At 47.4% G+C, this 16,814-nt stretch overlaps 1 protein-coding gene across 2 annotated transcripts in view; it reads left to right on the plus strand.

The window, feature by feature from the left end:
* SSH1 (slingshot protein phosphatase 1) overlaps positions 1-16,814 on the plus strand; it is a 215,078-nt gene that overhangs the window by 121,160 nt on the left and 77,104 nt on the right. The window contains exon 3 of one of the 2 annotated variants that reach the window (XM_063913267.1): positions 10,887-10,990. In XM_063913267.1, coding sequence (XP_063769337.1) covers positions 10,887-10,990 — 104 coding nt within the window. Of the gene's footprint in view, positions 1-10,886; positions 11,009-16,814 lie in introns of those variants that run through there. The other variant, XM_063913269.1, reaches the window with a different exon arrangement.

A 16,814-nucleotide genomic window follows, 5' to 3' on the forward strand; every position in this document is an offset into this window, starting at 1 on the left:
ACTGGAGTCAGACTCTGTGTCTGTATCAGTGTCTATTATTTTGGATAGTGGGCGTTTTGAGACTCTGAAGGTCCCTGCGACATAGGGACAGACATGGGTAGATTCCCTGTCTGTTCACTAGTCTTTTGTGCAATAAATTTACCTCAGCACTTAATTCCACATATCCAGTCAGGTGTCGGCGTTGTCGACGGAGACACCGCACACACATTTGCTCCATCTCCTCCTTAGAAGAGCCTTTTACCTCAGACATGTCGACACACACGTACCGACACACCACACACTCAGGGAATCTTCTTATCTGAAGACAGTTCCCCCACAAGGCCCTTTGGAGAGACAGAGAGAGAGTATGCCAGCACACACCCAGCGCTAATACCCCAGGAAAAAACACACAATGTGTTTACCCAGTAGCGCTGTAATACTATTCTTTGCTGCCAATTATGTGCCCCCCCCTCTTCTCTGAAACCCCCTTTCACCGTGGATAAGCAGGGGAGAGTCCGGGGAGCTTCCTCTCAGCTGTGTTGTGGAGAAAATGGCGCTGGTGAGTGCTGAGGGAGAAGCCCCGCCCCCTCGGCGGCGGGCTTCTGTCCCGCTTAAATATAATAAAAACTGGCGGGGGCTCTTTATATATACAGTGCCTAGCTGTATATATATATCTCTTTTGCCAGAAATGAGGTTTTTATTGCTGCCCAGGGCGCCCCCCCCTGCGCCCTGCACCCTTAAAGTGACTGCCGTGTTTGTGGTGTGTGGGAGCAATGGCGCACAGCTGCACTGCTGTGCGTTACCTCTGTGAAGATCATGAAGTATTCTGCCGCCTCTGAAGTTTTCTTTTCTTCTCATACTCACCCGGCTTCTATCTTCCGGCTCTGTGAGGAGGACGGCGGTGCTGCTCCGGGACGAACTCCAGGGCGAGACCTGTGTTCTGACTCCCTCTGGAGCTAATGGTGTCCAGTAGCCTAAGAAACAGAGCCTTGAAACTCAGAGAAGTAGGTCTGTTTCTCTCCCCTCAGTCCCTCGATGCAGGGAGTCTATTGCCAGCAGGCTCCCTGAAAATAAAAAAACCTAACTAAAAAACTTTCTGACAGGAAACTCAGGAGAGCTCCCTGTAAGCACCCAGTCTCCACTGGGCACAGTATCAAACTGAGGTCTGGAGGAGAGGCATAGAGGGAGGAGCCAGTGCACACCAGATCTAAAGTCTTTGTTAAAGTGCCCATGTCTCCTGCGGAGCCCGTCTATCCCCATGGTCCTTACGGAGTCCCCAGCATCCTCTAGGACGTAAGAGAAAGGTGCACAAGCAGCAGGGATGACCGCAGCCTGGAGAGGATTGCCAGGAAAAGGCCATTCAAAAGTGTGGGAGAGCTTCACAAGGAGTGGACTGAAGCTGGAGTTAGTGCATCAAGAGCCACCACACACAGATGGATCCTGGACCTGGGCTAAAGAAAAAAAAAAAAAAGAACTGGTCTGTTGCTCAGTGGTCCAAAGTCCTCTTTTCTGATGAGAGCAAATTTTGCATCTCATTTGGAAACCAAGGTCCCAGAGTATGGAGGAAGAATGGAGAGGCACACAATCCAAGATGCTTGAAGTCCAGTGTGAAGTTTCCACTGTCTGTGTTGATTTGGGCAGCCATGTCATCTGGTGTTGGTCCACTGTGCCTTATTAAGTCCAGAGTCTGGGATTACTGTGCTGGATTGGCCAGCAAACTCGCCTGACCTGGCATTACCAAGAGAAAGATGAGAGACATGAGACTGAACAATGCAGAAGAGCTGAAGGCCGCTATTGAAGCATCCTGGTCTTCCATAACACCTCAGCAGTGCCACAGGCTGATAGAATCCATGTCACGCCGCATTGTGGCAGTAATTCATGCAAAAGGGGCCCAAACCAAGTACTGAGTACATATGCATGATTATACTTTTTGGAGTGCTGACATTTCTCTATTTAAAATCCTTTTTCTATTGATTTTATGTCATAATCTAATTTCTTTTTCATCCACTAGGGGTCACTGGAGTACTCTAGGGATATGGACGGTTCCACAGGAACTAGGCACTGAATAGTTAAACTTTGACTATACCTCCCCTCCATATTCCAGAGTACCTCAGTGTTTTTTCGGTGCTCACCGAGACTAGGCTTGTGGAAGTTGATCCACAATGACTGAATTTTTTGATTATTTTTTTTTTGGAATCCCTTTCCCCCTTCCAAGAAGGCGAGGGTCCGGACTGCTGAAGCAGCTGTGGGTGTCGGACCTCACTAGAAGAGCTCCCTCACTACCACGTGCAGGTCACCTGCAGTAAAAGGCTGACAGTGCTTACAGAGAAGCCCCGTCATTGCCCTCACCACAGGGTCCAGGTATGTTGAACGGGGCGGTCAGCTCACGCTGTCGCCCTGCTGTGTGGGATACTGTGTGTGTGTGTGTGGCCGCCAGCCGCTGCCTTCAGCCGCCCGCCGCCGCTTCCAGCGCCGCTATTTATGCTGTGTCCCCCGCCGCTCTGAGCCGCGCCGGCCACGTTGATTTATGCATAGGACGCTCCACGGCTCTATGCAGCGCGCTCCCCGGCCCTCGATGCCATTTCCAGCTCCCTCTCCACCATAGCCCGGCTCCGTGTATAGAGAACGATACACGGACCACGGGGGGGGGGGGGGGGGGGGCGGCACACAAATGTGAGTAACTTTGATGCCACAGTGATGTTCCCTGCACACAGAAATGTCAGGGTCACTGGATAAAATCTCATGATTCAACTCTTGTTGATAAAAGAAGTATGTTTACTAGAATACAGCAGCGCTGCATATGTATTACAATAGGCTATTAAGTCTTTGTTAAACAGGATACATGTTGCTCATATATGTGCAGGTTTGAATGCAACAATAGTATGTTTATTAAATCTGCTTACATAATTATAAGTCTGCATATTTAACCATTTTTCCTGTTGTTTTTCCAGAATTTCCTGTATTACATCTCTCCTCCATTGAAGGCGCAGGGGTGTTAAGGGGAATTTGGAACCAGGCATATTGCTGACGTGTACTGCACTTGGCCAGATATATATTTGTAAAGACACCTTAGTGCTATTTACTGAGTCGCGCAAGTTGTATTTTGTATTGTCTGTCGGTATAATAAGTAAGACACCAGCAAAGACTATTATTCTTATCATAACTATATATAATGATATTATCCCAAAGACTGCAAATCTGAATCATGGCTGTGGTCAGCCAAATACTGGCTTTGTTCACTGTTGTAAAGTAAGATGTGTTATACAATTGGTCAGCACATGGTGATTATAAAACAGTATCTGTGGAGCACTGCAAGCATTGTGAGTTCAGGCTCACCTGCAGCAGCTTTGCTTAATTCACTTAGCCACACCACAATTGGATACGCCCGATCTCATCTGATCTTGGAAGCTGAGCAGTGTTGGGCCTGGTTAGCCACCTTGGAATACAAGGTGCTGTAGGTATTTTTAAATCTACAGCCACACCACACTGGATTCGGGACCCATTAATTAAGCTGCGGTTAAGCAGCAGACTTCTCAGGTTTTTAAGCCTGTGAGTGGTTACATTTAGTTTCAGACTTCTAAGAATTATTATACTTCTGAATCAGGATATATCTGGATATATGTATATGGGTATATAATATATATGTGTGTATGTATGTATGTATGCATATATGAAATATATATATATTTATAAGGTCTGAGTATGTGTGAATATACATGGTTGTATATGTATATATATATGTATGTATATATATATATATATATATATATATATATAATATGCTGACATTAAAAATCTATTTTGGCAAGACTATAGTGGCGCAATTGGTCAGCACACAGTGCTTATTAAACAGTATCTGTTGAGCACTGCAAACATTGTGAGTTCAGGCCTCACCTCCCCAGATCCCCAGTGGCCTAATGGATAGGACACTGCCCTCCTAAACCAGGGATTGTGGGTTCAGGTACCATCTGGATTGCAAGTCACTACAGCAACCATTTCATCACCAGAGTTGATGTTTAAACAGCAGCTTTTGCTTATTATTTTTACAGGTGGCTCTGTAGCCAAGTGGTTAGGCTTCCCGCCCACAGTGAACATTGTGATTGTATGGACACTGGTTCAGATCCTGGTTTAACAGGTGTAATATATATATATATATATATATAATAAAAAAAATAAAAAAACATGGTAGGACACCATTTTTTACGTTACTTCCTGGGTCTTTGCTGGAGGTTGCTGCCCTACAACACTCAGCCTCTGGGGGAGCGGGGGGTTGTTAGGAATTTAATTTATTAATTGTTTTTGACAGCATGTCTCTACAGGAAGATTCACTATTGCTGGAAACCACATGCACGGTAATGCAGGTTTATACACAGATTACTTCTGTGGTGTACTTACTGGTCGGGGTACATGATCACTAAGTCTAATGCATAATCAAACAAGCACCTTCGCTGCAGAGTCGGTCACACAGTGTGTCGGACAAATTCGACTGCGCAGACAGACCCTTACCGGTCCTCTTTGGGGGGAATGCGGGCGCATGTACTGCCTGAGAGGGAATAATTTACTGTTTCAGCTAGATTGTTGCGGTTGATTCGCCGCCAGCCCTCATAGCACCAGGCCAGTACGTCAGGTTCTCAGCGAAGGCTGAACAATTTCCAATGAGAGACAATTGCAATTATTGGGTGTTTAACTACCTATCGGAGTGTACCCTACACAGCAGTAGGGCTGTTGCTTCGCCCTGCTTTGGTAAGGGTTTGAGGTAACAAGGCTGTAGTGGCAGGGTGCTCCAGTTCAGGTTTGCCCTAAACAAAGACCACCTTACACTTCTTGCTGCCTACAGCTTCTGTGAAGTTGGCAGTTGGTTCTTGCGTCTCAGCTTCGCTAGTGGCGCACAACGTCCACTTTGCCTACGTTCCAAACGAGAATAGATCGCAGACCGAGTGGGGGGGGAAATCTGATTTCCTACTATTGTCTACGCGAATTCCTGAATGATTCCGTCTCAACGATTTCAATTCCTAGGTATGATTCTCGATACGGTAAATCAAAGAATTTACCTACCCGAACAGAAGTACAGGTCATTCGTCATCTGGTACAATTAGTGCTCAAGCCTTGCACAGTCTCGGTTCATTTGTACATTCGCCTATTAGACACAATGGTGGCGGCTTTTGAAGCGCTTCAGTTCGGAAGACTTCACTCACGTCCTTTTTAACTGGATGTGCTCGCAATGGTTGGCTGTGGCCTAACGAGTACAGTGTCTGCCTGCAATGCATGCCAAAAACAATGGTTGGGCTCGCTTCTGCAGATTCACCGCAGGGTGAGGTGGTCTCCAAGGGCCAGGGTGTCTCTACTCTGGTGGCTCAAAGTACAGAATCTAACCGCAGGGAAACGGTTCGGCGCCTGGAATTGGATAATTCTCACGGCGGACGCGAGTCTCAGAGGTTGGGGAGCTGTAGTTCAAAATTTTCAGTTCCAGGGTCTCTGGGCGGATCACGAAAGATTGCCGTCTATAAATGTCCTGGAACTCTGGGCAATTTACAATGCGCTACGACAAGCAGTGCACATGCTGCAGGCTCAGGCTGTTCAGGTACAGTCAGACAATGCGACGGTGGTCGCATACATCAACAAACAAGGAGGAACGAAAGCCGCATGGCAATGCGGGAAGTAGCTCGAGTCCTCAATTGGGCCGAGGTGATTTTGTCGGCAGTATTCATTCCGGGAGTGGACAACTGGGAGGCGGATTAACTCAGCTGCCAGGATTTTTATCCAGGATGTGCATTAAATCCAGAAGTGTTTCACATGCTGGTCCAGAAGTAGGGTTACCCGCAAGTGGACCTGATGGCATCTCGCCACAATTATCAAACGCCCCAGTACGTGTCCAGAACGAGAGATCCAAAGGCAGTGGCGGTGGATGCTCTCACAATCAAGTGGCCATACAGTCTCGTGTATCTATTTCCACCGTTTTCCGCTGCTCCCTCTGTTGCTAAAACGGATCAAAAGAGAGTCCGTCACAGTCATACTAGTGGCGCCTCATTGGCCTCAGAGAGCTTGGTTTTCGGATCTCCGCAGTCTACTCGCGGACGTTCCTTGGCCGCTCCCACTGCGTCCGGACCTGTTACAACAGGGTCCGTTCTTTTTCTCCGATTTAGCGCGGCTGCGTTTGACGGAGTGGCTGTTGAGACAGCCCTCTTAAAAAGAGAGGGCATTCCAGAATAGGTTATACCAACCATGTTACGAGCTAGGAAGCCGGTTACGGCAGCTCATTATTACAGAATTTGACGTGCCTATATAGGTTGGTGTGAAGTTCGGAAGTTTCCGACATTTTTCAAGTTATCCCGTCTTTTGTTATGTCTACAGATGGGGTTAGATGGAGGTCGGCGTTTATCCACACTAAAGGTGCAGATATCTGCGTCGTCAATTTATTTTCAAAGAAGATTGGCTCTATTGCCGTCGGTACACACCTTTATGCAGGGTGTCCTCAAAGTACAGCCTCCATTTCACTCCACTTACTGCGCCATGGGACTTGAATCTGGGTTTAGATTTCTTATAGTCTTTTTGTTTCGAACCCTTACAACAAGTGGATATTAAGTTTCTCACTTGGGAAACAATTTCTCTCCTAGCCTTAGCTTCGGCAGGGCGGGTTTCAGTTTTGGGTGCCTTATCATGCAAGCTACCGTATTTAGTGTTTCATAATGACAGAACGGAATTTTAGACGAATCCCACTTTCCTGCCAAAAGTAGGGTCCTCTTTTCACATCAATCATCCAATAGTAGTTTCTGTGTTAACAGGAGATTCTGGAATTTTGGTTGTGGTACGCACATTACGAGTTTATGTATTCCGAACGTCTATAGTTCCTAAGACGGATACGTTGTTATTCTCTATGATGCGGCCAAGATGGGTTGGCCACCTTCTAAGCAGACCTTATCCAGATGGATAAAACTGACCATACGTCAGGCTTACCTTCATGTTAGGTTACAGCCGCCTACATCAGTAACAGCTCATTCCACACGTTCTCCGGGAATGTCATGGGCAGCTGGTCGTGGAGTTCTACGACACAGCTTTGCAGTGCGGCTACATGGTCTTCAGTGCACATGTTTGTGCGCTTTTACAGGTTTGATACTTTTGCGGCATCAGCATCTAGCTTTGGCCGTCTAGTGTTACAGGTGCCAAACAGCTCTCCCGCCCAGGGGGGAAACTTTGGTACGTCCCTAGAGTACTCCTTTGACCCCTAGTGGATGAAAAAGAAAATAGGATTTTGGTACTTACCAGGTAAATCCTTTTCTTTGAATCCATAGGGGGCACTGGACGCCCACCCAGAGCAGTTGTTTACCTGGTTGTGGTAAGTGCAGGGAATTTTATGGTAACACACTCTTACCGACTGTTTCAAATTAGAAATTCTATCGGGTTGGTGTCAACTGTTAGTTGTCAGTTTGTTTGTGTCAACTTTATTGTTGTCCGTTTTTGGTTATATGTATTTCTCCATTGTCAACCTCTATAGCTCCAGTTCGGCTCAGTAAAAAAACACTGAGGTACTCTGGAATATGGAGGGGAGGTATAGTCAAAGTTTAACTATTCAGTGCCTAGTTCCTGTGGAACCGTCCATATCCCTAGAGTACTCCAGTGCCCCCTATGGATTCAAAGAAAAGGATTTACCTGGTAAGTACCAAAATCCTATTTTTTGAAGATTTTGGATTTCGGGTTATCTTAAGCTGTAAACCGCAATCATCAGATCTATAACAAATAAAGGCTTGAAATATCTCACTTTGCATGTAATGAGTCTGTATAATATATTAGTTTCACCTTTTAAGTTGAATTACTGAAATAAATGAACTTTTGCACGATATTCTAATTTTCTGAGTTTCACCTGTATCTCGAGATATCTGCACCTCAAAGCACATGAAAGACTACAACTTTTGTAACAGATTCTTTACGTATATGTTCAGGGTGCAAAATGCGTGCAACTATAAACGAGGCCAATTTGCGTACTAGTTGCAATAATATATAGGCCCCCAATTATCAAGCCTTTGAAAGTGATAAATAGCACAGCAATAAAGTACCAACCAAACGGCTCCTAACTTCCAGACCACAGGCTGTGTTTGAAAAATGTCAGGAGATGGTTGGTTGGTACCTTACCACTGTACTATTTATCACTCTCAAAGGCTTGATAAATCTGGGCCATAGTATATACCGAGTCTTTCCGCCCCCCCAGGAGATGTCCTGAAACAAGGCCTAGCACACGCAATAATATGTGCTGTCGCTATATATTTTACCCTTCACTAGTCAGACTCGCACACACTGGTTAGTGTGACTGGGAGGTCTGTAGGCAGGGAATGGTCAGCCATCCCATTCTCCAGCAGCAACAGTAGCTCATATCATTGCTGCAAACAGATCCCTTAAGGTTTCTGCAGTTTGCTATGATGGGATTCCAGGACAGGTTCTAATGCAGGGATAGCTGTAAGTCTTTGCACTAAATATTTTGCATTTTAGAGCCTAAACTTAATGACAAAATGACTGTAAAATAGTAATGCTATATTTAAAGAAACTTACAACCAGAGTACTGTTAGAGAAAAAATAATAATTTTGTCTTAATATATGGATTCTACCTATGAACTCCGACCAGTGTATGTAGTGAAATGTTTATAGAGGGGTGTAGTATTGTATGCCGGCGGCCGGGCTCCCGGCGACCAGCATACCAGCGCCGGGATCCCGACCGCCGGCATACCGACAGTGTGGCGAGTGCAAATGAGCCCCTTGCGGGCTCGCCACGCTGCAGGCACGGTGGCGCGCTACGCTATTTATTCTCCCTCCAGGGGGGTCATGGCCTTCCAAGAGGGAGATAAAGTGTCGGAATGCCGGCTATCGGGATCCCAGTGCCGGTATACTGTGCGCCAGGATCCCGACAGCCGGCAAACTGAAGACCACCCTTATAGAGGACCCACATGTGCAAATATGCCAGCAGTCTCTGCCACACCAGCTAGAGAGCTACAGGTTGTCTTAATACTGCAGTAGAGTATAAAATAATTTGAATGATATTTGCAATTAAATCATTAATTATAGTATATTACCTTTAGATCCAGTTCTGTTGCTTTACTGTGTGCTGAGTATTCTCTTTTGCAGTTTATTGTATTCCTTTATTGTACACACAGTATTAGAACGTAAGTAGGACTAGGACATATAGCACCTGAGGCAATAAACAAAGTATGGCTACTGAATTCTTACTGTTACCTTTTAAGATGGGTGCACCGAGGAAACTTTAGTTATGGCATTAATGAGCTGTGCCAGATCTTCTCTAGAAAACATGCATCTAGTTGTATCCAAATGTGTTTGGTATAAGCCCACATCAGTTGTACAATAAAATACTTCCAGTAGGTCAGTAGCAATATGACCAAAGCCTAATTTGCTGACAGACATTTGAAATCTATTCCATGTCTCAAAGCCGGCATTGGTCGTACTTATTAGTTCTTGTTCAGCAGCAAGCCATGTTTCTAATAGCTGTGTGGAGGGGCCCTTTGAGCGCTTTTGCCTTGTTAAACCTGACTTGCCATTTTGGAGGTGCCAAGTTACATGTAACATTATTGGTCATTAATGATGTCATACCCAAGAAAATTGCCATGTTTCCTGCAAGCTTGACCAAAAATCCTGTAGCTGTCATTTTTCCTTTTATAATAAATACAAAATGGACTGTGCATTTGATCTTTGACACAACATGCTGATGAGCTAGTCTTCCTGCTAATTAGGTTATAGCGATGATGGATATTATCAGCCCACACGTGACCTAACAGCACTGCCGATACAGTCAGTTGTAGAAAAGTGAAGTCATCTTTTCTGTGCATAACAATTGATATGTCCAAGAGGAAGAATAGTGAGCAATTGTATCAGCATTGAAGGATCATAATGGAAGTGAGAGGTTTTTTTTTTAAACTCCAGTGTAGTCATGTGCCATAATACCGCTGAATGCCTGGCAATGATGAAGCACGTCTGCAAGGTTGCAAGAGGTCTGCTGGAGAATGCCTTTCTTTCCTCTCTCTTGGGAAGAGTCTGACAGCAGTCTTTCCCTGGGTACTGCAGAGATGCATCTGACTGTGCTTCACTCTCACTTAACATTTTTGAATGCAGAATTTTTGGAAACCAGACTGGATCCAGTGTAGGTGTTGATGTGTTACACTAGAATTAGACTAATGCTTAAATCAAAACTTTTGGCTGTAGGAGGAAGAGAGAAATATTTAACATTCAACTGAAACTTTGCACAAAGGGTTCTTATTTTCCGTTAACAGTATGTATTAAGCATTTGCTCTATCAGTCTCCTCCCTCTTTAAATGTCTTGCATTATTTTGAAGGTCAGTGTTTTATTTCTGCATTTTGTTATTTTTCTCTTCAGTTTTTGTGGGAGCTTATTGGATCATGTGCATTGAAATAACCTATAAACCTGTACCATGGATTTACCCTTCTCCCTTTTTTCCTTCTCTCTTCTTAGATCTCCTTTCCATCCTTCCCCCTCTCTCTTCCCCCCTCCATCTTTCTCTCTTCCCACATCTCTCACTTCCCCTCTCCCACACACTCTCTCTTCCATCCCTTACTGTCTCCCCACTTTACCCTTCCTCTCCCCTTCCCACCCCTTATCTCTTTCTCCCCCAATTTTTATCTGTCTCTCTCTCTCGCTCTCTAAAATACCCCCATGTTGCTCCCCCTTGTCCCTTCCTGATTTAGTAAGTGTAATATATACTCTGTGTGTGTGTGTGTGTGTGTGTGTGTGTGTGTGTGTGTGTGTGTGTGTGTGTGTGTATATATATATATATATAAAATCACAAATAAACATAAAAAGAAAGCGTACAATTTTGAAGCCACTACATGAAATGCTGTTTTCATATTTGCTTATGGTATTACATATACATATTTTTTTGTCTTCTTTTCAGTTTGAGTGACAGTTTTTTCATGGTGAAAGGCGCTGCCCTCTTCCTGCAGCAGGGGAACAGCTTCCAAGGACAAAGGAGTCTTCTCCACTTGCACAAAAATGCTGGTACGGGGTGGCCTTGAGGTCAGCAGCTATTTGAGCAATACAAGATAGTTATTGGCTTTGCGCTCAATACCGACGCCAGGATACCGAACATAGAAAGACAGACAGGGCTGAGTTAAGGGTGTTCTACCCTCTCCCCTAACCCTAACCCTCCCTGGCCGCTGCCTAACCCTAACCTCCCCTCTTTGTGCCTAACCCTAACTACCCCCCGGTGGTGCCTAAACCTGAACCCTCCCCCTTCTCGCAGCCTAAACTTAACCCCCCCACCCCATAGTCTAACCATAACCCTCGGAGGGGGGTGTCTAACCCTAATCCCCCCTCCCCGCAGCCTAACCCCCTGGGATGCAGCCTAACCCTAACCTTCCCCTCCTTAGGCTAAACCTAACCTCCCGCCTGAGCTTACATCTGCTCTTTTCGTTCGGGATCCTGGTTGTCGGGATTCCGGCGCCGGGATCTTGCTCCCTTTCTGGGTGCTGGTGTCGGGATTCCGGCACTGGAATTCTGACTGCCGGGATCCGGACAGCCGGGATCCTGACTGCATCCCCAATTGGTCTCCCCTGTAACTTACGGGCATTACAGTTAAGTGCACAAAAGATCTATGTTTCACACTGGATTTATCAGAAACAGGTTTTATCAGTCTGTGTTCTTAGGACACATTTACATCATTATTATTTCTCTAACGTCCTAGTGGATGCTGCGGACTCCGTAAGGACCATGGGGAATAGACGGGCTCCGCAGGAGACTGGGCACTCTAAAGAAAGATTCAGGACTATCTGGTGCGCACTGGCTCCTCCCCCTATGACCCTCCTCCAAGCCTCAGTTAGATTTCTGTGCCCGGCCGAGCTGGATGCACACTAGGGGCTCTCCTGAGCTCCTAGAAAGAAAGTATAGTTTAGGTTTTTTATTTTACAGTGAGACCTGCTGGCAACAGGCTCACTGCACCGAGGGACTAAGGGGAGAAGAAGCGAACCTACCTAACTGGTGGTAGCTTGGGCTTCTTAGGCTACTGGACACCATTAGCTCCAGAGGGATCGAACACAGGACCCGACCTCGTCGTCCGTTCCCGGAGCCGCGCCGCCGTCCCCCTTACAGAGCCAGAAGCAAGAAGGTCCGGAAAATCGGCGGCTGAAGACTTCTGTCTTCCTCCAAGGTAGCGCACAGCACTGCAGCTGTGTGCCATTGCTCCTCATGCACACCACACACTTCGGTCACTGATGGGTGCAGGGCGCTGGGGGGGCGCCCTGCGCAGCAATAATATACACCTTGGCTGGCAAACTAACACCATATATAGCCCCAGGGGCTATATAGGTGTAAATTAACCCCTGCCAGACGTTTTAAAATAGCGGGAGAAAGCCCGCCGAAAAAGGGGCGGAGCCTTCTCCCTCAGCACACTGGCGCCATTTTCCCTCACAGCTTCGCTGGAAGGATCGCTCCCTGGCTCTCCCCTGCAGTCCTGCACTACAGAAAGGGTAAAAAAGAGAGGGGGGGCACAATTTAGGCGTAGTATACAATATATATGCAGCTATAAGGGAAAACACTTTTATAAGGTGATATCCCTGTGATATATAGCGCTCTGGTGTGTGCTGGCATACTCTCCCTCTGTCTCCCCAAAGGGCTTTGTGGGGTCCTGTCCTCTGTCAGAGCATTCCCTGTGTGTGTGCTGTGTGTCGGTACTGCTGTGTCGACATGTATGATGAGGATAATGATGTGGAGGCGGAGCAAATGCCTGTGAATGTGATGTCACCCCCTGCGGGGTCGACACCTGTGTGGATGGACTTATGGAAGGAATTACGTGACAGTGTCAGCTCCTTACATAAAAGGTTTGACGACATAGGACAGCCGGCTTCTCAGCTTGTGCCTGTCCAAGTGTCTCAAATGTCATCAGGGGCTGTAAAACACCCGCTACCTCATATGACAGATACAGATGTCGACACGGATACCGACTCCAGTGTCGACGACGATGAGACTAGTGTACCCTCCAATAGGTCCACCCGTTACATGATTGAGGCAATGAAAAATGTATTACACATTTCTGATAATACCCCAGGTACCACAAAAAAGGGTATTATGTTTGGTGAGAAAAGACTACCAGTAGTTTTTCCTGCATCTGAGGAATTAAATGAGGTGTGTGAGGAAGCGTGGTCTTCCCCAGATAAGAAATTAATAGTTTCTAAACGGTTATTGGCAGCGTACCCTTTCCCGCCAGAGGATAAGTCACATTGGGAAACACCCCCTAGGGTAGATAAAGCGCTGACACGCTTATCAAAAAAGGTGGCACTACCGTCTCCGGATACGGCCGCCCTAAAGGAACCTGCTGATAGAAAGCAGGAACATACCCTTAAAGCTATATACACACACACCGGCATTATATTGAGACCCGCTATTGCATCGGCTTGGATGTGCAGTGCTGCAGCTGCGTGGTCAGATTCCCTGTCGGATAACATTGATACCATGGATAGGGACAATATTTTGCTGACGATAGAGCATATAAAAGACGCCGTCTTATACATGCGTGATGCACAGAGGGATATTTGCCGGCTGGCATCAAAAATAAGCGCTATGTCCATTGCCGCCAGAAGGGGGTTATGGACTCGGCAATGGTCAGGCGATGCCGACTCGAAGCGGCACATGGAAGTTTTGCCCTATAAAGGGGTGGAACTTTTTGGGGATGGTCTGTCAGACCTCGTTTCCACAGCTACTGCTGGGAAATCGACCTTTTTGCCACAGGCTACCCCACAGCAAAAGAAAGCACCGTATTATCAGGTACAGTCCTTTCGGCCCCAGAAGAATAAGAGGGCTAGAGGCTCATCCTTTCTGCCGAGGGGCAGAGGTAGGGGGAAAAAGCTGCAGCACACAGCTAGTTCCCAAGAGCAGAAGTCCTCCCCTGCGTCCGGTAAGTCCACAGCATGACGCTGGGGCTGCTCAGGCGGACCCGGGTACGGTAGGGGCCCGTCTCAGGAATTTCAGCACACAGTGGGCTCTCTCACAGGTGGATCCCTGGGTTCTTCAACTAGTGTCTCAGGGGTACAGGCTGGAATTCGAGACGTCTCCCCCCTGCCGTTTCCTAAAATCTGCCTTATCGGCAACTCCCTCTGCCAGGGAGGCAGTGTTGGTGGCTATTCAAAAACTATATTCACAGCAAGTGATTGTCAAGGTACCCCTCCTTCAACAGGGAAAGGGTTACTATTCCACAATGTTCGGTGAGACCCATCTTAAATTTAAAAGCCTTGAACACTTATATCAAAAGGTTCAAGTTCAAGATGGAAAGGCTCAGGGCGGTTATTGCGAGCCTGGACGAGGGGGATTACATGGTCTCCCTGGACATCAAGGATGCGTACCTGCATGTCCCTATTTACCCTCCGCACCAGGAGTACCTCAGATTTGTGGTACAGGACTGTCACTATCAGTTCCAGACGCTGCCGTTTGGGTTATCCACGGCACCGAGGGTCTTTACCAAGGTAATGGCCGAAATGATGATTCTCCTTCGCAAGAAGGGAGTTTTAATTATCCCATACTTGGACGATCTCCTGATAAAGGCGAGGTCCAAAGAACAGTTGGTAGTGGGGGTAGCACTTTCTCGGGAAGTGCTACAACAGCACGGCTGGATTCTCAATATTCCAAAGTCACAGCTGGTCCCGATGACACGTCTTCTGTTCCTGGGAATGATTCTGGACACAGACCAGAAAAGAGTGTTTCTTCCAGTGGAAAAAGCAGAGGAGTTGTCATCTCTAGTCAGAGACATCCTAAAACCAGGACAGGTGTCGGTACATCAATGCACACGAGTCCTGGGAAAAATGGTAGCTTCGTACGAACAATCCCATTCGGAAGGTTCCACGCAAGGACGTTCCAGTGGGACCTGTTGGACAAATGGTCCGGGTCCCATCTCCAGATGCAACAGCGAATAACCCTGTCGGCAAGGACCAGGGTGTCGCTGCTGTGGTGGCTGCAGAGGGCTCATCTACTAGAGGGCCGCAGATTCGGAATACAGGACTGGGTCCTGGTGACCACGGATGCCAGCCTTCGGGCCTGGGGTGCAGTCACACAGGGAAGAAATTTCCAAGGACTGTGGTCAAATCGGGAGATTTCGCTTCACATAAATATTCTGGAGCTAAGGGCCATTTACAATGCCCTAAGCCAAGCAAGGCCCCTGCTTCAGAACCAGCCGGTACTGATCCAATCAGACAACATCACGGCGGTCGCCCATGTAAACCGACAGGGCGGCACAAGAAGCAGGATGGCGATGGCAGAAGCCACAAGGATTCTCCGATGGGCAGAGAATCATGTGTTGGCACTGACAGCAGTGTTCATTCCGGGAGTGGACAACTGGGAAGCAGACTTCCTCAGCAGGCACGACCTCCACCCGGGAGAATGGGGACTTCATCCAGAAGTCTTCCAAATGCTGGTAGACCGTTGGGAAAGACCACAGGTGGACATGATGGCGTCCCACCTCAACAAAAAGTTGAAAAGATATTGCGCCAGGTCAAGGGACCCTCAGGCGATCGCTGTGGACGCTCTAGTGACACCGTGGGTGTACCAGTCGGTTTATGTGTTTCCTCCTCTGCCTCTCATTCCCAAGGTACTGAGAATAATAAGAAAGCGAGGAGTGAAAACTATACTCGTGGTTCCGGATTGGCCAAGAAGAGCTTGGTACCCGGAACTTCAAGAGATGCTTGCAGAGGACCCTTGGCCTCTGCCGCTCAGACAAGACCTGCTGCAGCAGGGACCCTGTCTGTTCCAAGACTTACCGCGGCTACGTTTGACGGCATGGCGGTTGAACACCGGATCCTAAAGGAAAAGGGCATTCCGGAGGAAGTCATCCCTACCCTGATCAAAGCCAGGAAGGATGTCACCGCAAAACATTATCACCGCATTTGGCGAAAATATGTTGCGTGGTGTGAGGCCAAGAAGGCCCCGACGGAGGAATTTCAGCTGGGTCGATTCCTGCATTTCCTGCAAGCAGGGGTGACGTTGGGCCTCAAATTGGGGTCCATTAAGGTCCAGATTTCGGCTCTGTCGATTTTCTTCCAAAAAGAACTGGCTTCACTGCCTGAAGTTCAGACGTTTGTCAAAGGAGTTCTGCATATTCAGCCTCCTTTTGTGGCCCCAGTGGCACCTTGGGATCTCAATGTGGTTTTGGAATTCCTGAAATCACATTGGTTCGAGCCACTTAAGACTGTGGATTTGAAATATCTCACGTGGAAAGTGGTCATGTTGTTGGCCTTGGCTTCGGCCAGGCGAGTATCGGAATTGGCGGCTTTGTCTTGTAAAAGTCCTTATCTGATTTTCCATATGGATAGGGCAGAGTTGAGGACTCGTCCTCAGTTTCTCCCGAAGGTGGTCTCAGCTTTTCACTTGAACCAACCTATTGTGGTGCCTGCGGCTACTAGGGACTTGGAGGATTCCAAGTTACTGGACGTAGTCAGGGCCCTGAAAATGTATGTTTCCAGGACGGCTGGAGTCAGGAAGACTGATTCACTGTTTATCCTGTATGCACCCAACAAGCTGGGTGCTCCTGCTTCTAAGCAGTCTATCGCGCGCTGGATTTGTAGCACTATTCAGCTGGCGCATTCTGCGGTGGGATTACCGCAGCCTAAATCAGTGAAAGCCCATTCCACAAGGAAGGTGGGCTCATTTTGGGCGGCTGCCCGAGGGGTCTCGGCTTTACAACTTTGCCGAGCTGCTACTTGGTCAGGGGCAAACACGTTTGCAAAATTCTACAAATTTGATACCCTGGCTGAGGAGGACCTGGAGTTCTCTCATTCGGTGCTGCAGAGTCATCCGCACTCTCCCGCCCGTTTGGGAGCTTTGGTATAATCCCCATGGTCCT

Source organism: Pseudophryne corroboree, chromosome 1, assembly GCF_028390025.1.
Source record: "Pseudophryne corroboree isolate aPseCor3 chromosome 1, aPseCor3.hap2, whole genome shotgun sequence".
NCBI lineage: Eukaryota > Metazoa > Chordata > Amphibia > Anura > Myobatrachidae > Pseudophryne > Pseudophryne corroboree.